Source organism: Callorhinus ursinus, unplaced genomic scaffold, assembly GCF_003265705.2.
Source record: "Callorhinus ursinus isolate GAN/ISIS: 27379988/994484 unplaced genomic scaffold, GSC_fseal_2.0 scaffold54, whole genome shotgun sequence".
In the NCBI taxonomy this organism is placed as follows: domain Eukaryota; kingdom Metazoa; phylum Chordata; class Mammalia; order Carnivora; family Otariidae; genus Callorhinus; species Callorhinus ursinus.
This window is the reverse complement of record NW_027397116.1, coordinates 9900778-9923764: the sequence shown is the minus strand read 5'-3', so window position 1 is coordinate 9923764 and position 22987 is coordinate 9900778. Positions and strand designations below refer to the sequence as shown.

Here is a 22987-nt window from a genome sequence, read left to right as displayed (position 1 = left end):
CAAGTAAAATCTTATTGCAAAGAATTTTCAGAGAATGTCAACATACAGTTAAGTACTGTAATTTTCTGTTGTCATATGAGATCTCTCTTAAAATAATGAGCCATTTGGTTGAGGGTTTGTACTATTGCATTTATATGAGATGTAAATTCTAGTAGTATTGAGAAAATTCTAGACTACTATTGAGACTGATTGCCACGTGGAATTTGTAGACTAAGTATTGTAATTTTGTATCTACAGTTCAGACAGCATTTTCTTTTCTCAGTTCAGGTTTATGCTTGCTTTATGCAATACATATGTTCATGGAAAGTTAAGGGGGAAGAAATCTCATATTAATGTTATATAAATGAAAAATAGAGATTTTTGCAAAGCAAATAATTATCCCCTAGGGTGTTACTTGTCTTTTATTTGTACATTTAAAAGGTGGCCTTTGTTTGTTGCAAATGAGAACTGACCTATTCAAAGATTAAGACAAAGTAAGTTCTGTCCACATTGTATAATCTAGGTGACAGTGAGGAGAATGGACAAAGTAGGATGCTCACTCTAGAAATCCGTGGGTGGAGTGTCCAGGCCTCATCTGGAGTTGGTATCTGGGAGAGCCGGGAGCGTTGTTGCGAGCTGGTGTAAACCAGACAACCTGAAGACTGGTTGGAGTGGCAGATGAAAGCCTCGGAGGCAGCACGCCATCTGGAGCTGTCGAAAAACACAGATGAATTAGAGCAGAGAAAACTGTGGAGAACATATGCTGGATGGAATCGAAATGCTCCATATACTGGAAAAACTGTTCCTCAGGATCAACAACAATGTTAAACATGGTCCATTTAATTTAACATTTTCATTCCTGAACTACTGTACTTCCTTATTGTTCATCTCAACACAATTACATTAGTATTTCAATCTTAAAAGCCAGCCCCCAAATAGCAAGACAAATGAATATGCAGCACATTCCCACCTGTACTTCTGTTTATCTAATTAAAAATATGTAGGGAACTTAGTGAACCAAATATTAAAGTACCTTTTTATTTTAACTCTTTGCTAAGCAATCAAGCAATCAAACAGTGAAGGAGTCCATATCTTTTATTTCTCCCCATATATATCACCCATTGCCATTTAATCACACTGCTACTCATGAACACAACTGGCTTTTTTTTTTTTTGAGGATGGTTTATTACAGTTGTATTTTCTACAATGATAAATATATACGATTAGCTGAAAACAGTACATTCCAGACTTAATTCTCACCTATGAAAATATAAAAACTAAAGTTCTCTCCTCCTGCGATTTATACAGTCAGTTGCTCTTATTCCAATATGTTGCAAGTTGAAGCATCTATGTTGCCTTTTCTAGTTTAGTTGAATCTCTGGCCAATTTTTCCTGAATTTAGCCTATCTACTTGATATAATCTATCAGGGAACTCTATTTGAATAGTTCTACAAGGTCTTACAGGAGTGAGTGAAACTAAAGCCTATTCTACTTTAAAAGAATGACAAGATGACTCTGGCTATTAAATTAATTTTTCCAGGAGGTATAACTTGAATGAACCTATCATATTGAAATTTGTTCCAAAGGTAGCCTGAAACTCAAAAGAAATTAAGCAAAGCTCTGTGAATTTAGGATAATCACCTAATGGCTCTGAGCTTAATGTTTCTTATCTTTGGAATGGGGATAGTTTTCTTTGAGAATTGCTGTGAAGATCGGAGACAATGTAAATAAGGCACCTTATTTTGGGACTTCGTAATTATTAATTGTTGCTATTATTATTATTATTATTATTACTATGTTGGACTGATCTGAACTTCCCTCAGCAGAATTTAAGTGCTACTGTAATGTCAGTTTTTAGGAACACTCTAATTATTGTAATATACATTTCTAATGGTCAAAGACTACTAGACATCATTAATGAAGAAGAAGAAGGGATCAAAATAATGAAAACAACTCTCAGACTTCATTTTCAACTTTTTCTCATACATAGCCTTATGTAGTGTGTGTGTTTTATGTACTTTCCCCCTCAGGAGAACCTGCCTGTGAACTATGAAGCTAATGAATGGCCAGTGATGAGAATGGACAAATTACATTACAAGTTTCATCAATCTGTTGTAAGGGTTTTGAGTTCATCAACATCCACTAATTTATTCAATAAACATTTATTGAGCCTCTACTCTGTGCAAAGTAGAATTCTTTGTGTGGAGGGATAACAGCAACGAGTAAAACGGACATGGCCTCTGACCCTGTGGAACTTAGATGCAAACAGAGGGAGCAAGCATTAAGTGGGTACATAAGATCCTACCAGACAGCTAAGCTCAGGAGGAAAATAAATCAGGGTAAGAGAGGAGAAAGTGAAAAGGAGTGCAATTTTATTATTATGTAACAATTCAGACTGGGCAGGAAGATCATAGGAAGAACATGTTATTAGGTGACATTTGAGCAGAGACCTCAATGGCATGAGAAAGAAGGTCATGAGTGTCTGAAGGAAGAGCAATCCAGCCAGGGAGGCAATAAGTGCAAGGGCAGTGAGAAGGGGAAGCATCAGCTCTGTTCAAGAACAGTGGGGAGGCCAATGTAGCTGATGTGGGCCATGGAGAAGGAAAGGAAAAGAGGTTGGAGGGACAGGCAGGGTCTAGATCCCTCAAGATCCTTTCCAGTTCTAGGCCTTGAAAATATACTAAGGGCTCTGGATTCCATTCGAAATGGATTTGGGGGCCATTGCAGGGTTTTAATAAAGGATATGGTGTAATTTGGAACCTATAAAGACTACTCTATGCTAATGGAGGAGTGGAGGCAAGAGCAGACATAGGGAAATCGCCTACTGTAGCAATTCAGGTAAAAGATGACAACAGCATGGATTGGAGTGACAGCAGCAGAGGTGGTGATATAATCTGCTGTTAAGTGAGTGGGGAGGGTATTTTGCTAAGAGAAAATGAGGGAGTTAAAGATGCTGTCAGTGTGTTGAATCTAACCTCCCAGGTGAATGGTGGTGCCATTGCTGAGCTGAGGCATGCTGAGGGGAGAGATCAGTTATGGGGGGGATCAGGAATTCTGTTTTGACCATGTTACATTGAAGAGGAGGGACATCCAAGAAGAAGCTGCAAGTATGAGTCAGGATAGGAGTTGTGGATGAAGGTGTGTGTGGTATTTAATGGCTGAGACTTGATGAAATAACCCAGGGGGTGAGTGTAGATGGAATGAGTGCAGAAGATGTCTGTGAACTGAGCCATGAGGTCCACCAACATCTTGAGGTCAGGACGAATCTTCTACAACAAATGAGGCATAAAGGAGTGGTCCATGAGGAAGGACAAAATCCTAGAGAAGGTACAGCCTGGAAGTAAAGAAAGCAGATCCAAAAGGAAGGACTGATCAACTGTCCAACGCACTGAGAGTTTAAGGAAAGAGACAGAATTGTATTTTGCATCTGGCCCAGCGGAGGTGTTTGGTGACAGGTGCCAAGAAAAGATGCAGTACCGTGGCGGGCACAGCAGTGTGACTGGAGACGGTGGGAAAGGAATGAGGGGTTAGTGAGCACAGGGAACTCTTTTGAAGGATTTTGTTCTAAAGGAGAGTAGAAAATGGAGCGGCATTTAGAGAAGCTTCTGGTATTAACGGAAGGTGTTCTAAAAACTGGGAGATGTTATAGTGTATGCACACCTACTAGAAAGATCCAGAAGAGATGTGGGGAAATGATAATGTAGCAGAAGGAAGGATAACTGCCAAAGCCAATTCCTTGTGTGGGAGACAGAGAGAAGCAAGCCAGCAGGGCATGCTGGCTATTGACCAGAGCGGGGATGGTATACCCATTGTGCAGAAGTGAATTCAGAGACTGCTGATAGAGAGATAGGGAGATTTCATGACGGAAAAACAGCAAGGCTCTCTTCTGATGGTCTCTATTTTCTCGGTGAACAAAATGAAAGCTAAGGCATCAATCAGCTCAGTACTGAAGTGTGAGGCTGAACCGGATGCTTGAAGAGAAATGAAATTGCTCCCTCAGTTAGTAGAAGTGTGACATGCCCAGGATGCGGTAGGATTTCTGTCCAGGGCCACTTATCCCATAATCCACTGCTACAGACTTGCTAATTGATCATTTATCTGTGAACACACATAGTTTTAACAATGATTATTTATTTGCTCTATTTTTTTTAAATTGATTCATAATAAATGGACATATATCGAAAAGGCAAGGGCAAAAAGTAAAGGACAAAATTGTGTATGATGTAGAACATATAAAGTCATGCCCCTCATTTGACTATTTTCTTGCCTAACTTTTATGTGTCAAGGAATATCATATCACCAACAGTCCAAATTTGGAAGAAAAATCAGTTCTGGTAAGTCATCAACATGAAAAAGTTGGAGTTATAAATATATACACAAAAATCCATTCACATGTTTAAAACTGCATGATCATGCAATTAGGAAAGAATGAAGGCATGCCCCAAAGTAGGCTCCATAGTAATAATACAGTATCTTGGGTTCTCTTCTGAGTGATAACCAAAAAAATGTGCCCCATTAAATTGGTCACACTGATTATATAAAATTGCAAAATATTTCCAGAGTGATCATCTTGAATTATTTACATATAACTATTCATTTTCCATGCTTCTAGTAACACTGAATTCTGGAAACTTTTCTTTCCCCTCTGGTTAACCCCTTTTATCCTAGACCTATTCCTTAGAGGCTCCTTAGCACCAAAGCAATAACTGGGAGCCAGCCATAATTTCATCCCTGGTTTCTTAACAGAAGAGCCATGTATCTATCAGCTTGATATATTGTCTCCAAGATGCTATGTTGCTCAAAAAGCTTCTCTCGAGTTTAATATGACCCTCACGGGGCAAGCACTCCACAGACAACCTCCTGAATCAACACTTCTTGTCCAGTAAATACTAATTCTAGACGGCAAGTGGATAAAACAGCTACCCCAATCTATAAATTCAAAGGAAGGGAGTTTTTAATAAAATTTCAAAGTTAACCTTTTTTGGAAGGCAAAATGAATACAACACATTAGCCATAAATTAAATCGCAGATTGAACTAGTCTAGATGCTATAATCTTTAAAATGTACCATTTTATTAAACTTTTAAATGATATGCGCTTGTGGATTCTTCACTATCTAAAAACAAAACAAAACAAAGCAAACAGAATGCCTTAAATTTTTGCTCCTTACAAATTTATAATTTATAATATATTCCTGAGGAGAGCTCTAAAAAGCAAAAGCAGAGGCTTTTTTTCTTTTTTCCATGTGACTGGTGACTACCAAGGCTGTAGTGGCCAAAAGAGGAAACTTTTGGCGAGAAAATGAATTCAATGAACTTCTCATATGCACCCATTTCTCAGGACAGCTCACCGACCAACTTGTTACTACTGCAGTGTGTTTTTGTGTGTATGTGTGTGCATTTAAAATACCGGAATAGAGGCTCATGGATGGCTCAGTTGGTTAAAAGACTGGCTCTTGATTTCAGCTCAGATCATGATCTCAAGGTTGTGAAATCTAGTCCGGCTCCACGCTCAGCAGGGAATCTGCTGGAGATTTTCTCTCTCTCTCTCTCTCGTCTCCTTCAGTCCCTATCCCTGCTCACATGTGCCCTCTCTCTTTCTAATAAATAAATAATTTTTTATAAAAAATAAATAAAATACTGGAATAAAGTATTGCATTAAGATATTGAAGAAGTCTGTGAAATTATTTTATATTAAATTCAAATCTGTAATAAAATAGATTGAATGCCATTCTGCACAAGATTCTTTGCTGGGGGAAGGGAAAGGGCAGAATAGAGGGAGAGTGGGATTTAGACCATCTACTTTATGTTTAGTACAGAGATAAGACAGGACTCAAATAACTATAACACAGAATGTGTAAACAGCATGAAAGAGGTATTAGTGCTTCCAGATGCGGTTCAGAAGTCAGAAATTCACATCCAATGTGCACTGGACCTTGTCCTTCAGAGGGACAGGCCATCGGGACCATGTGAGGTCGTTCCTGTGGGGCAATCATGTCCTCAGCCTGAGTCCAGGGTCTATGACTCCATCAACTCTGCCCACGCTCATTCCAAGCCCATGTGCTGCTTCTTCCTGGCTTCGCTTGGAATCTGACTCCAGCCTAGCTCAAACTACCCGTCCCCCACTTCAGAGGGTAGATTACTGGCATCCTCATTTAGATTTCCCTGTTAACATAACACAAGAGAAAACCATGGCCTTTTATCTACATGCATCCTGGCTGCACCACTGAATAGCCTGGCACATACTCAAAATCCTTGGATTACACATTTTCTGAAATAGCTACATATGAGCTAGGATTTTAAATTCTAGTTTCCAGAATGGAAAATTAAAGTTCAGACACATACACTGAGTTGTTGAGTCATAAACAAATTGAAAACAGAAGGCAAGACTCAATTTCCAGTCACTAAACCATATGTCATTAAAAAAGATATTAATTATGAGGAATATGCAGATGTGCTAACAAATGGACAGTCAACCTTGAGCACAAGGATGTACAAATAGAGCAGCGTTAAAATAGTGGCAAGTAGGTTAAAATCGATTTAATGTTTGCAAAACAGTCTCTCATAGTATCTAAATTTTTGAACACATTCTTTGTGCCAGGTTTTTTTTTTTAACATAATTATTCCTAATCCTAAGGATTACACTATAAGATTGTAGCATTATCTCTTTGTAGTCTAGATAAAGAATCTGAAGCTCAGAGAGGTTACATCTTTTATCTCAAATCACAAAAGCGGTTACTGGCAGAGTGAGGACTTGAACTGAGACTTTAAATTCAAAGACAATGTTCTGAATTCCATATCACAAAACAGCATGTTCTAGTAGGTGACTGATACTAGAAAATAAATATTATATTTATTGGGGTGCCTGGATGATTCAGTTAGTTAAGTGACAGACTCTTGATTTCGGCTCAGGTCATGATCATGATCTGAGTCCTGAGATTGAGCCTCACATTGGGCTCCCTGCTCAGCATGGAGTCTGCTTGAGATTCTCTCTCTCCCTCTACACCTCTTCCTGCTAATGTGTCCATGTGCTCTTTCTCTCTCTCTCTCTCAAATAAATAAATCTTAAAAAATTTAAATGTATTAAATAAGTACAAAAGCAAACCATTTACAATATTAAATAGATTTCTTTTAGTAAAGACAATTTATATTCTGTCCAATTCATATTCTTTTTTTTTAAGACTTTATTTTTTTTTAGAGAGAGAATGAATGCACAAGTGGGGATGGGGATGGGCAGAGGGAGAGGGAATATCCCAAGCAGACTCCAGGCTGAGCATGGAGCCCGATGCTGGGCTTGATCTCGCTCCCCTGAGATCATGATCTGACTTGAAATCAAGAGTTGATACTTATCCAACTGAGCCTCCCAGGTGCCCCTGTCCAATTCATATTCTTAAGCAGTTCTTTCCTGGTGTTATTTATCACAGCAGGGCCTCTGTCTCCGTATTATCCACAAGGAACCTGACATAGAAATACTTGTGTGAATTTGCTAGTTCCCAGAAATTAGTCAAAACCCATAAAAATTCAATGAAATACAAAATGGCCAGGTCTTCATGTTAGTAAGAAAAATATACTTAAAATATTGTGTTATTAATAAATGTGCCATGGAATTTACCTTTGACTGTAGAACATTAAAAATAAAACAAGAGTATTTTAAATCTGGAGTACCTGTAGCTTAAAAGCCACCACCATATAAGGGATTCTTGCCTGAAACATCCCAGGCAGGTGACATTAGGCCTGTGTGTGTTCATTACCAGTGAGAGGAAAATAGTTGCTTTGTAAGGTGCCTCATTACATTATTGGACGGTTTCTATTGTTGGTAAGCTCCTTCTGATATAGAACTAAAAACTGTATTACCTCTACAAAACTTAGGGTGAATATAATCTTTGGTCCACATCGGGACCTCTGAGAGTGAAACAAGGTACTCTAAATAATTAACAGGGGCTAATTCAGCTGCAGCAGGTATAAATTAGGGCTATCATGGGTGATGGGTGCATATAGCTGGTCCTATTAACACTGTACTCGTTAGGTCCTTGTCTTGGTTGTACTAATTCCTGAGAACAAGCCTCTATTACCATCATGGGATAGAACTTCAGGCATTTTTAAGTGGTTGTCTTCTCCTCCACTAAATTTCTCCATTTCAGGTTAAACATTTCTGCTTCCTCCAACTAGTTTCCAGGATGCCTCAACCATTATCTAGCCTTGGTACCTGACTTGGATGTGTTCCAGTTTGATAATCTTCAAAAATATGAAGCCTTATACCTAACACAGACACTCTTTGTGCAATTTGACCAGAATAGATCACAGGGAAATTCAAACTTTCCTTCCCCCAAGGAAAGTTGCTAAAAATTCATGAAGAATCTTATTTTTGGCCTGCTTAATATTGGAGTTCATCAATGTCATTCAGAATGCTATATAGTTGATTCCAAATGATCATATGGATAGATAGAAATGCCAGATCAATCATTATCCAACAAATACACAGAATTTGAGAGGAATGTTATTAAAGAAACAAAATATTTAAGGGGATACTATAGTGCCCAGTGCAGCACTTCATTTACAGAAGACGTCCTATAAAAATCTATGTATGAATGAATGAATGGATGGATAGATGGAGTTGTTGATAGAGGGTAAGATCTGCAGAAAAATCTCTCCCCCCATGACCCAATAATTGTTAGGATCCAGATCATATTATCTATTTACAAATAAAGACTCAATTACCTGAAAATGAATAATTTTAACATGAAAGATTAATTGCTTAGAGAGTACTAACACAGCAATATCAAATTAGATCTGAAATACTACTTTATAATACATTCATTTTATCAATTCTCTCAATGGCCCTTCCACAGATGTGCAAACTGAGGAAGGTCAAGCAACATGTCTGAAGTATATGATAATAAATGGCGACCAATGGCTTCACACATCTGTTGGTTCCAAGACTGTAACTCATCTCTCAACACCAACTTGAATCTTAAATTTAGGTCTAGCCATGGCTTTTCACTATAACACCAAATTACTTGAATGCAGAGAACTTATTTTTATTTCTTTATGTAACCATTAGAGCACTTAATGAAATTATGTGAATTTAGTATTGCTTATCAAAGAAATATTAAACTAATTCTAAAATTTAGTTTCTACAGAGCTAAACACAACCCCCTTTTAAAGTATGTATTTTTTAACTACAAAAATAATACATGTTCATAATAGAAAATTTGAAAATTACCAAATGAAGAAAACAATTATCCGCAATTACATTACCCAGAGACAGCCATTCTTACACTATTACAAATCACTCCTGTCTTTCTTCTATAGAAGTATATTTATGCATACTTTTTAAAATTTGAAATGATTAAGCTGAATATGTTAAATAAATTATTTAGTAAACTTTGCTTTCAATATATGGTGAAAACTCTATACCACTGAGTGCAGGCATTTTTTGGTAACGTGACTTCACATAATAATTGCAGGTGATATTTTTACAGATACGGAATATTCACTTAACAAAGCTGATATTGATAGACCAAGAATCTGATTGGTTCTGAAATGCCTGTATATATTGATTGTATTATATATATATATAATTAACATATGGGGTTATATTAGTTTAGGGTGTACAACACAATGATTCAACAATTCTGTACCTTACTCAGAGCTCACCATGATCAGTATAGTCGTCATCTGTTACCAAACAACATTGTTACAGTCTTATTGGCTATATTCCCTATGTTATACTTTCCATCTCTGTGACATTTATTTTGTAACTGGAAATCTGTACCTCTTGATTCCCTTTATCTATTTCACCCATCCCCCTACCCACCTCCCCTCTGGCAACCACCAGTTTGCTCTCGGTATTTAAAACTCTGTTGTTTTTCTCTTTTTTTTCTTTGTTTATTCATTTGTTTTGTTTCTTAAATTCCAATTAGGAGTGAAATGGCATTTGTTTTTCTCTGTCTGACTTATTTCACTTAGCATTATATCCCCTAGGTCCATCCATGTTGTTGCAAATGGCAAGAGCTCATTCTTTTTCATGACTGAGTAATATTCCATCCATCTTCTTTATTCATTCATCTAAGGATGGATACCTGGGTTGCTTCCATATCTTTGCTATTACAAATAATGCTGCAATAAACACAGGGTGAATACAGCTTTTCCAAATTAGTGTTCTCATTTTTGGGGGTAAATACCCAGTAGTGGAATTACTGAATCATACTGTATTTCTGTATTTAATTTTTTAAGGAACTGCCATACTGTTTTCCACAGTGGCTGCACCAATATGCATCCCACCAACAGGGTCCATTATATATTTGGAAGGCAGCTGGCTATATGGGCCTGGAGTTCATGGGAGTATTTGGGGCTAGGTTTATAAATATTAGTTAAAGCCAGAATATTGACTATGATTAAAGTATTAAAAAGAGGCTTACTGGCCATTTAGTATTTCTTAGTGTCTAAAATGCCTTTTGATGTATTTTCCTCAACTAAAACTTTTTTAATCTTCAATAAGCTTTTTATTACATCAGATAGTCCTGAATATTGTAGACATTTGCCACTCTCTTATTTAAGCCCAGTTGGCACCTTAAAAAAAGGTTTAACTGAAATAACTTATTACCAATTTCTTGAAATTTCTGTTTAGAGTTTATTTTAACTAAGTCATAGAACAGACGTCCGTGCATCGGTTGAGACCTAGCGGACCTGGGTTTAAATCCCGATTCTGCTCTTTGTTTTTGAAGAAGCACCTTAACCTCTCTGTACCTCAGTTTTCTCATCAATAAAATAAGGATGAAAATAGTACACACTTCACAGGGCTGGTCTGTGAGGACTGAGCTACTGTAATATTTACATAACACAATAAAGTATACACTATAAACTACACATAAGCGTCTGCTCTTGTTATGATCTTGAACTTTCCCCCAATATCCGACACATGGTTCTGCCATGTCTGCTACATCATGTGCACCCTCATAGTTTAGCCCAAAACCTCTCCTTAAGCAAGGGTCACTGAGCCACTTAATGTCCTGAAAAACACACATTGCTGGGTTATTTTGTAATTGCCAAAGAAATATTGTAATCATAAATTTTTATTTTGTGGAAATAGGACAGTATCTTGCAGTCAACATCACAAGGGCCTCGTAGGCAAATCTAGCTCAGTTTATAACTATTTAGAGGCTGAAACAGTCCAGCTGATGACTCTATAGCCCACACCACAGCAAAGATTGTACATATGATAGAAATTAAATAAGTTTGGGAAATTTGTATGTTTATGGTTTATTGAAAACTACTTAAGGACAAGGAACATACATTACGATTTAATTGTTTCCCTTTGTAATTTTCTTCCCCATCCTTGACTTCCTCATAGTGAGATCTCTCTAAATACATTATTTGCAGTAACAATCATATTGATGAAAGAACGAAATCTGATCCTACACTCTTTTGTAAGCACTTTAAAAATTCACAATATTTAGAAAATGCATGCTCTGATACCAATTAAAGAGCTTAAACTGCCCAGACATCTTAATTTTGATCAGCTTAGTAACTGATTTTTACCTCATCAATCAGATGAGTCATAAAACTGAAGATCTCATTACATCTTAGTCAAAAAGACTAGATAAATATTTTTAAAAATAGTTTTCATCTATAATTAATATTCACCAATTTAGATATTACTAAGTATTTCACATACATTATCTTGTAATACTCAAAATATCCTTCTGATGTAGTTAGTATTATTTCCCCATTTTATAGATAAATATAGGTTTAGAGATATCAAATATCCCTGATTGGCTCAAATCCAGACATTGTGCTTTTAACCACACCCTTCTTCATATAAGGGGAGTTAACTTTAGGCTGGGAGTCATGTGGTCTGGAGGTAAAGTTTATTTTGTTTTATTTTATGGAGGTAAAATTTACATGTGAGGAGGGGAGCGCTTATTGAGATGCTCTGGTGATAGAGAAATTTTCAAAAGCTTAGAAAACTATACTAAATATATTAGCATGTATTAAAATAATATGAAATATTATATTTTGGCTAATTCAGAAAACCCTTAAATTTTCATTTCAAAACATAACAACAATAACAATTAACATTTAAATGCATCTACATTTTTTCATTTGATCTTACAATCACACTGTGAATTAAATGGTATGGGTATTGCATTACTTCTATAGTCTTGTGATTGCCTGAAGTGCCATACTGGGACTCAAAAGTGTGTATTTTGATTCAAAACTCCATCCTATTTCCCAGTAACTATGTAGTTTCCAAGCTATAAATATTAGAAGTATAGAAGGATTAAAAAATGGTAAAATCATAGTGTTATTTTTATATTCCCTGAAAAATTCATCTACCCTTCCTCCTCTCCTCCCTTGCCAACATGGTCCTGGGTGCTGGGTACATAATAGAGAACACAATAGCCACAGTCCTCACCATGATGGGCATGAGAATATTGTCAAATGGAGGAAGGCTGGCATTGAACAAATATAAACCTGTGGTTAAACATGCACAAAGTGCTTAGAAGGAGAACATTAGAAGAGGCTGACTTGACATTGGTTGAAAGGGCAAAGCTTCTTTAAGGAAGTGGTATTTAAACTGGGACCCCCTGAAGGACTAAGATTCCGCTGAATTAAGTGGCCAGCAGTTGTGAAGTGGTAAAGACAGACCTTACTGTTTGAGGAACTCAAAGAAGGTGGCATGTGCTCTATTGGAGGGTCATGTAGGCCAGGTAAGGAGTCTGAAATTTATACTAAGAAGATAGAAAATCTTTGATTTCTATCATTTTTTTAAAGCAGAGAAATTACATTATCCAGTTCAGCTTTGTAAGACATTTATTGGAAGGGGGGGGAAAGGTGGTGGCTGCTGTACTGTCTGGTGAATTGACTGGACTGGATTCTGAAAGTAATGAATAGACATATCATGTTATTTACATATCTTGATTTGTTTTTTTTTTAATAAAAGGTGAGTGCAGAATATAAAAAAAAAATCCCATTACTTAACATTTCCAGCTATCTGCTTTCTTTAGACTTACCTCGTATAGATATCATTCTTATGCAGGTTGAATAAGCATTCATGTCATTAGAGTCCCAAAAAGAGAGGGGGAAAAAAACCACTTATAGATAGGTTTTATAATTATTCACCTAATTCCCAAAATAATTTTAAAGATTTTTTTTTTTTTTTATTTGCGAGAGAGAGAATGAGAGATAGAGAGCACGAGAGGGAAGAGGGTCAGAGGGAAAAGCAGACTCCCTGCTGAGCAGGGAGCCCGATGTGGGACTCGATCCCGGGACTCCAGGATCATGACCTGAGCCGAAGGCAGTCGCTTAACCAACTGAGCCACCCAGGCGCCCCATCCCAAAATAATTTTAAAACACTTGATATAAAACACAAGAAAACAAGGCTAAATAATGAAGTGAAAGGATCAGAAAATTATATTGCAAAATCTAGGCTGAGTTTAGCTATTGTTGTCAAGCACCAGATTCATTTCTGAGATGCATGAGTGGCAAGGTACAAACAAAAATGAAATATGAGTTATTACCAATCGAAAAATTTTTAAATTATTTTAAGAACTTTCAATTTTCTTTATTATTTTATATTAAAAATTGTTTTTAGTTTTTTTCCCAAGTTTTCATTTTATGGGAATGTATACTTAAGAAACTGGGTTTAAAATGGATTCTAATTATTTAATGAAAAAACTGCAGGCAGTTTTACAAAATAAGAAAATGGCAGTAAATTAATTAATTTTTCTGAATTCTAAAAGTAATTACTTACAATACCTCATCAAATAAATAAGATACAACTTTTTATTTAAAACTAACGGTCAACCAGGGTGCCTTGGTGGCTCAGTCTGTTGAGCATCTGCCTTCAGCTCTGGTCATGATCTCAGGTCCTAGGACCAAGCCCTAGGTCAGGGCTCCCTTCTCAGCGGGGAGCCTGCTTTTCCCTCTCACTCTGCCCACCCCCCCGCCCCCAGCTTGTGCTTCTGTGCTCTCTCTTTCTCAAATAAATAAATAAAATCTTTAAAAAGCAAAACTAATAGTCAACCTTAACAATATTTACATAGTTGTCTTACTTCATCGTTTACAAACACATATTAGTTTATTAGCCACCCCCCCACCCCAATAAAGTAAAATCAAGTTCTAAGTACTCCTGATTCATTCCAGTGTTTCTCGGAGATTTCCAAGTGCCATCCAGAACATGCAGTAAATACAATTATAAGCAATAACAAAATGGCAGCCACAAACTCCAGTTTCATGAGGGAATGCACTATATCTGTTCTAGAAATCTTTCTAGCCCAGGAACTAGGATTATACCTAGCAACTAGAAAGAGCTCAGTAAATGGCTTTTTGGATGAATGAAGGTTGAACAACCTTCAAAGTTTTGGTAAAGATTTTGATTTTATTATATTAAGGGTTTTTTAATAAATTGACAACTTTACTAACTTTGGTTAACTACCTTGTAAAAGATGCTAACATCTTGATATTCATTAGTAAAGATAAACATATTAAAATGGTAAAGTTTATTTTAAGCATTTATTGTATGCCAGGCCCTGAACTAAATGCTTTATACAATTACCACATTTAATCTTCTTAATAGTCCCATGTGTAAAGTGGGGTGGGTCAAGAAAAGGGACACTTAGACAGAGTTTTAGTCTATTTGGGCTGCTACAACAAAATACCATAAACTGGATAGATTATAATAAACAGAAGTCTATTTCTCACAGTTCTGGAGGATGGGAAGACCATGATCAAGTCACCAGTAGATTCAAGTGTCTGGAGAGAGCCCCCTTCCTGATTCATGGATGATACCTTCTTGCTGTATCTTCTCATGGTGGAAGGAAGCAAGGCCTCTTTTTGAAAGGATATTAATCTCATTCATGGGGGCTCCATCCTCATGGCCTAATCACTTCCCCAGCTCCTACCTGCTAATATCATCACACTGGGTGTTAGGTTTCAACATACAAATTTTGGGAAGACACAAATATTGAGACCATAACAGATACGATATGTGATTTACATAAGACCATAGAGCTAATAAGTAGTTGAGCTGCTGTTTGAATCCAGCAACCTGTCTCTAAAACCTAAGCTTCCTACTGTTATTTTAAACAATGCCTTTTATAGTAACCTAGCCCAGCCAAACTAGACCCTCCTTAGAGGCAGAGTGTGGCTAGCCTCCTTTACCTGCTTCTTCCCCATCTGCCTCACAGGAGTCTAAAGAACCAACTTGGAGTCTGGATATTGCTTTGAGGAGTGGAGAGATGTTAGAGCTAGGAGGTTTGAAAGAAGTAAAACATTTTTGAAAGTTTTTTTTTTTTGAATAACTGTATCATTTATTTTTTTATTTTTTATTTTTTAGATTTTATTTATTTATTTGAGAGAGAGAATGAGATAGAGAGAGAGCATGAGAGGGGGGAGAGTCCGAGGGAGAAGCAGACTTCCTGCTGAGCAGGCAGCCTGATGCGGGACTCCATCCCGGGACTCCAGGATCATGACCTGAGCCGGAGGCAGTTGTTTAACCAACTGAGCCACCCAGGCGACCTAACTATATCATTTAAATCTTGAGGAGGTTTATTTGGCAATAGACACTTGCAGATACTGTTTCTGTCCTTCTTTGTCTCAGTCTATCTCTTTGTTTATCAGGATTTCTTTTTCTCTTACATGTCATAGCACCCTAGTGTCTGAAAGCTCCCAGAAAGGTCTCCAGAGAAAAACAGAAAAATAAGATGCATAACAATGGCCATAGGCATTATAGACCCAAACTCAAGAAAGGATGACATTTTTCTCAAGGTTGTTACCAGTGTAGTAGAGGCATATTTAGGACAAAAGCCCTAAGAAAGATATGTATAAAATAAATTTTTATTAAAAAAATCCATCATATGCCTCTCAGCTCAGTGACAAAATAAAATATCTTAGAGTACATTATTGAATAAAACCTGAAGATGGTATGACATTTGTCTTTGGTCTTTCACGGACTCATTTGGGTCTACCTTTCTGAGGTAAATCCAAAATCTCACCAACATTTCACTGGTGTGAGAATACATCAGTCAAAATTGGTGCAAATATTTGTCAAAAGTTGTATGAAACCCAATTGGCAGATCTAACCTAGCTCTAGTAATTGTTCTTCATGAAATGAAAAATTGTCCCCATGTTCGCTAAGAACACTTTAATTAGAATGGAAAAGAAGCCAGGATATCCCCAGTTACAGTTTATAATAGGAGTAATATAGAAAGGGGTGGCAGAGGTGGGTCAAGGGCACCAGAATAAAAAGACACCACTGAATACTAATTGCTATTGACCATTCTGCGAAACAAAAGATTCTACTTCACATTAGCATCCATAGGACCAAGGCAATATACTTCCAACTCCACCTCCCTTTGTGGTTTAAGATTAAAGTGTTGCTTAAAATTACTCTGCAAGACAGTTTCAGTGAATTTGTTAACCAGGAAACATCAGACAGACTGAAGTCATCCTCTGTTAATTTTGAAATACCCCAAAGCTGTGAATGATGTAGCTCATTGTGCTCAAAGAAAAATAGGGATTTTGAATTTCATTAGATACATTATTTGTTCAACTAGAATGTGGAACTGTCACTTTGTCAGACTAATTAGAAGCTCTGAAGTTGGTGGTCATAATGCCCAGAAGAATTTTTTTTTTGTTACATCTCAAACCACCAACAAATTTTATTCTTTTCCCTTGTAGATATCCTAGATTTAGACACTCTATTTAAGCCCCTGCTAGTGACATTTGAATTCCTCTTAGTATTCCTAAGAGTATTCCTTAAGTATTCCTATTATTTTGAATACCATCATATTCATCCAAATTAGTTTCCAGGCGGCATAGATTAAATTCTTTTTCCTTGAGAATCTGATTACTTGAACCCTTTCTGTAGAGTGTATCTTCAACTGGAAAACTATTTTAAAATATATACAACAAAAATATTAATGGATTCAGTCTATCCTATTTTTAGTTAAAATATTGTTCATTCACTGCATTTAAAATAATTCTCTAAAGAATCCTACTTTTGTAAAATTAAAAATAGATGTGCTTAGCAAGGTTAATAAACAATTTTAACAATGAGTAAATGCAAGCTACATCAAAGCCACCCTCTTTAGAAAGAGTGCATAAAATATTCCTTTGTTGAGTGTGTCCAATAAGAACAATAGTTAAAAACTAACTTAGGTAGTTAAGAAAACAAACTATTACATTTTACAATTAGAATCAGTACTCTTTCTTAAAGTGCTACTGAATCTACTATTCTAGGATATCAAGAACCAAGAAGTTAAGTGATCTTTGAATAGCTGACAAAATTTTAGTCATTTAATGAAAGAACAAGAGGGGATTGGTTATAAAAGTCATCTTAACAATGGAATTGGATCTAATATTCAAGCTGATTAATTACTCAACTAATAACTGGATCTAGTCTTAAAACACCGAGATTGTGTACAGGGCATCCCTTACCTCAATCGGCCATTCATTTCACATTCTCTATTAAGGAGAGTAAATGATAGTCATCATCAGGGTAAAAAATCCTGAAAGACTTCTAAGAACTGATTTCAGCTCATGAAGTAGTAGAAAATTTGAGAATAAAAAATTGATACTCATTTGACCACAATAATGATTAATAACTAGGTCATTAAGTTCATCTGACGAAAATCTGTAATCAGGATATTAATGAATTATTTGTTTTAGTAATTTAGCCACATAATTGCTACCCACTGTAGCATTGGTATCAGAAAGTATATGGCATTAATAAGAAGGAAATTTGTCAGCTTTAGGCTTATAAACCTGGAAGAAATTCAGAAGTAGAAACAAAAGTATTAATATTAATAACACTTCCTTAATTTATATGTAGTACAAATTAGAATACTACTTCTGACCAATAGCATAGTAATCAAAACATAGCTTTGCCTAGAAGAAGAAAGCATAGGTCATCCCTAATTCCCAAGAATCTTCAATTAGTAATTTAAAAAATGATTATTGGGATTAATGGGAAGGATATAACTTTGCAATGCAATACACAATTATCATGTATCCAGCATTGTGTTACATTCTTTGCAAGCATTTATCACACTTAATTCTCTCAATGTCAACCTTATGACTACTATCTCTCCCATTTTATGGAAAGAAAAACCTGAGGCAAAGTATGATTGTATCACTTGTTCAAGGTCATATAGCTAGTAAGAGGAGAAATTTAATTTTGAACCTAATCTGGTTGATTTTAGAATCCACGCTCTTAATCACTAGGATAATTTGCTTGTGTGTGAGTATGCATATGTTGTGGGGGTTACAGATAAATAGAGGAGATCTATTATACAGTATTTTCATGCATGTTATTTTTATCTTGTATAATATATTTTTTCCTCAAGCAACTTTTAATCTTATATTTTTTCCGGATGAAGAACTTGCAAATGCTATTTATTTTTCCCTAAGAAAGAGAGCATTGACAAAAAGGTAAAAGTTAACTTTAGATTATCAAGAATGTTTCACTGTTCATGAAGCCTAGCTACGTGAGAAGAAATTTAGTCTAATCCTTTTTGAGAAAATCTCTCAAATATATTTAAATCTTACCGATTTCAGAGTTGCCTACATCCATTCACCAGTTACAAAATAAGACTGTTTGGCCATGTCACCATCAGACAGAGTAAGAGAAATTACTGTATGTTTTATTAAAAACCTATTTTTGTCTCTCTCTCTCTTTTATCCCAAACTCTAATTTAGTTGTTGTTCCCTTAGGTACAAAGTACACAGTTCATAATTCATTTGATATAAAATGTCAGTTTAGATTCTTGCCTGTCTTTGATAAATGAGAAAAAACAGGTACATTTCAATTTCCTCAATGCCAGAACTACCAGGAACAACCCCCTGTTGTGCTTCTCAAAGACCTTTGTGTTAAATTAAACATCAAGATTCTGAAACTGTGGGGAAGGATATTTCCAAGACAGAGAGTACAAGTACATGAGACAGAGGGAGACAGCTAATGCTTTTCCTACCAGTCGAGTGATATCCCCCAAAGAGCACCTTTGATCCTCAAATTAGTCCTCACTTATAATTTAATATATCACACAACCAGTCTGCTGTTTCCTTACATTTAGCTTTAAAAGGCAGTTGTTAGAATCATCAAGGAAAACAAAAATTTAGATATTTAGAGGCTGGCTTAACTTTCAACCTACACAGTGATAGGTTATATATATTTTGTGCTTGTTATATATCATATTTTATATTCAGACAAATCGTCAAGCTCTTACTTCCGTGCCCCCTGGTCTTCTGTGTGTGCACATCCTTTGCCCTCTACGAAAACCCATTGAGGATGGTGATAGGATTATGAACTACCTTTACAGATGAACAAATTGAGACCTAGAGAGGAGGTAAGTTCCTTGAGATCACACAATCAGTACGTGGGTGTGCTGGGGACGGCGGGTAGCGGTTAAGCTAAAAATCAGATAGTTGGACAGACACTGCAGTGTCAGTGCTTAGCAGATGCACAATTTAAGAGACACGTTCATTTGAGCCTTTATAGAGTCAATCGTGTGAGCAAGATTCGAGCCTTTTTGTGTGTCTGTGGCCTCTAATGCAGACTTCGATGAGGCAAGTGCTCCTCCTTCTCAATGACCCTGAGGACACGGATGGTCATTCTTCTGACTGCTCCAGGGAATGATTCTCTTACACACTCACACTGTTCACACTCCTGGGTTCTCCAATATTCCACTTGTGAATAAATGTCCTCATCTGACTGCTGTGTTTTTAATCTGATGTTCATGGAAAAAAATTTTTTTTAATATAGGGAGAAAGGATTCATTCATCCTTCTTTTATAAATATAGGCTTCCTTGCTCTCTTCCTTTTAATAAGGTTTTTCTTTAATTTTCAGAAATTAACATCATTAGATAAATTAAGTCTCTCTTTATAAGAGTACAAATTAAGTACAATCAGAAGATCACATCTATTCATTTCCCTTGGGATACAGAGGGCATTAACACAAAGAATTCAATTTTAATATAGGCCCAAAGAAAGGACAACTTAGTAATTAGCATTAATGACACCACTGTTACACACTGATGTTTTGGGTAAATGTATTTGAACTAGTTCTAATGAGATTTTCTGTTTCATACCTACACGAGAGCCTCTGCGACAGCAAAACAGATCAGAAAACTTAAATTTTCTATTAAAAGCCAAAGAAAAAAGTGTAAATGATAACGCATGTCACTGGAGTGCTAAAAGTTCAGAAAGAGGAATATTTTTGGAAAAGTGAAATGAGTCTTTTCTCCTAAATAAATAAATAGAGGTTATATCAATATTCTTTTCATTTAATTAGAAATTCATAGGCAAGTATGAAAGAAGTTGGTCAAAGTACCTGGTGGGCAAATAAGTACTTCTATCCTTGCTGGGAAAGGATCGTCCAGCTAGTTAATTTTTGCTATCTATTCAGAGTGTAGACTACATAATGTTGCTTTTGCTGAATGCTTCTTTGTAAGACTGTTAAAATATCTGTTTTAACTGAATTCTTTCCCCTCTCATTAGAAGGTCAACTTTAAATGCATGGGTCATGTAGTTCATTGAGGGGAACTCTCCAGTTCATTGGCAACAGGTTTTGAACGCCTGGTATTTCACCCAAACAATACCCTTGGAACTCTCTTTGACATAATGGTAGAGTCAAGCCACATCTTCAAACCCTTGTTGACTAGTGGAGCCTAGAAATCTGGGCTACCTCTGTAAGAGAAGATGTGAGCCATCTGTGGAGGGGGCTTCAAATGAACAAGAGCACAGTGCCTCAGAACCAGGCTTTGGTCTCTAGGTTTGAATATGGTCTCTGCCATTTACTAGTTGCATGACCTTAACAAACTAGTTGCAAGACAATCTCTTTTCCTCAGCCTTCTCATGTATAAATAGGGATCCTAATAGCACTTCTCTCCTAGAGTGTGTGAGAATTAAATGAGTTAGTATATGCTAAAGAGCATCTACACCTAGTAAGTGCTATGCGTGAGAAATCACTACAGCAAAGATTCACTATTTTTATCAAATAAACGATTACATGATCTTAATTGTTCTCTAGGCAACTGGAGACTATATCAGCCTCCTTGGTGGAGTTGTATTTGCGAACTCCTAGAAGGAAAAATCTCAACTATGAGGTCTAATAGCCAGCAAGTCCTGGAATTCAGGATGAAGATGTAACTGACTTGAGGAACACATTTCAAAAGCCCACAGCAGAGGTACAGCCACAAGACGCTCATTAAAGAAAATCCCCCGGAGGGAAGAGACTCAGGTTTTAGTTATGTGGAGTTCCTTATAACAGATGTTCTGTGAAGGAATCGAAGAGCAGAGGAAATTTAGCTGACAGCGTCTTCATAGTGGGGCTGGTTAGTGTCCCTCAGCGCATCAAACTTCCTGCCTGTTGCTTTCTGGTGCCCCAGGTAAGACTCAACATCTGGAATTGGTTATCCATGGTATCTCTTCCTGCTCCATTGGGGAGACTGAGAAACAGGGTAGCTCCCTTACACTGGAAAGGCCTCTTGTCCTGAGAATGGAACTCCTATATTTAAAGCCAAGTTAAGTATAGGCACCTGTTCCACCTATTTTTCCCTTAGCAATTCTGTATCTCAATTACACGTGTGGCAGAGTCATAGACAAGAGCACATAATATTTTTTTTTTCTTTGAAGGTATTCTAAAGATGATCAGTGGTTTTCAAACTTAGGCATGCATTCAGATAGGCTGTGCTTCCAGATTTAACCTGGGGGAGTGGGCATCTAATGAAATAGAGATCGTATCGCCTCACCCTCCAAATTTCTGATTCAGCAGATTGAGTATGGGGCTCTAGAATCAGCATTTCTTTTTTTTTTTTAATATTTATGTACTTATTTTAGAGAGAGAAAGAGAGAACACAAGCAGGAGGAGGGAGAGAGAGCAGGGAAGCAGACTTCCCACTGGGCAGCGACACAGGACTTGGTCTCAGGACCCTGAGACCATGACCTGAACCAAAACCAAGAGTCGATTGCTTAACCTACTGAGCCACCCATGGGCCCCCAGAGTCTGCATTTCAAACAAGTTCCCAAGTAATGCTGATACTCCCCTCCCAGGAACACACTGTGAGGACCACTGGTCTCATTCAAGTCTGCCATTTTAGAGGTGAGAAACCAGCATCAGAATCAAATAAAGTTATCTAAAGTATACCTATAGCTAATTGGTGCTACAGTCATTGCTAGAGCTCAGGGCTCTGAGATGTGAAAATAGAGAAGTGTCTCAGAAAATTGCCACATAAGTGGCTCTGAAGAGGACCTTCAGAATGGGGTCAGCAATTTCATAGTCTTAGTCATTATTATTTCATTTCACATCAGGTTTGCTTCCTGAGGCTTCCCACATTTGACAGCTCAAACAGAAGCTAACACATACGTTGAGTCGCCAGTGTGGTGTGATTTTCAAGAAGTTAAGAGGCTTCTCTAAACGCTCTCTACTCTTTTTCCTTTCTCTCAAGCATCTGGTGGTTTAAACGCTTTTGTTTTCAAGTAGCAGAAAACCCAACACATACAGGCTTAAATAATGAAAGCGGTTGGCTCTTGTAAAAGAACAATCTAGGGAAACAGTTGGTTTCAGGCAGAGCTGGATTTAAGGCGTCAAGAGAGTCTCCAGAATCTAGTCTACCTCCTTCTCTCAGATGTCCTCAGCTTTCTCCCATGTTGGCTATATACTCAAGAGTCCTTTAGGGGCAAAATGACCTGCAGGAGCTCCAACTGAATTCCAGATTCAAATCCAGAGCCCAGCATATACCTCTGTTGGCTACACCACTACATTACCTCTAATTGGAACATCTATAATTCCTGAAAAAAAAAATCACTGTGGTCAGAGGAATATGATGTTCTCATTGGCTAGACTTGGTGATAGAGTCAATTCCACACATAGCACATGTTCTGAGCATGGGAGATCAGGGTGCCCAGAGGGAAATCTGAGCACTGTTAACAAAAGAAAGAGTGGGAAGGGTGAAGACATGTTGGGTGCAAAAATAACACAAGGCCACTATGACTCCCTGGGGGGATGA

The 22987-nt window shown here is 36.9% G+C and overlaps 1 protein-coding gene across 1 annotated transcript in view; it reads right to left on the bottom strand.

Moving 5' to 3' along the window:
• USH2A (usherin) overlaps positions 1 to 22987 on the bottom strand; it is a 707317-nt gene that overhangs the window by 254811 nt on the left and 429519 nt on the right. Inside the window, exon 29 of the mRNA XM_025892244.1 lies at positions 540 to 690. Coding sequence (XP_025748029.1) covers positions 540 to 690 — 151 coding nt within the window. The remainder of the gene's footprint in view (positions 1 to 539; positions 691 to 22987) is intronic.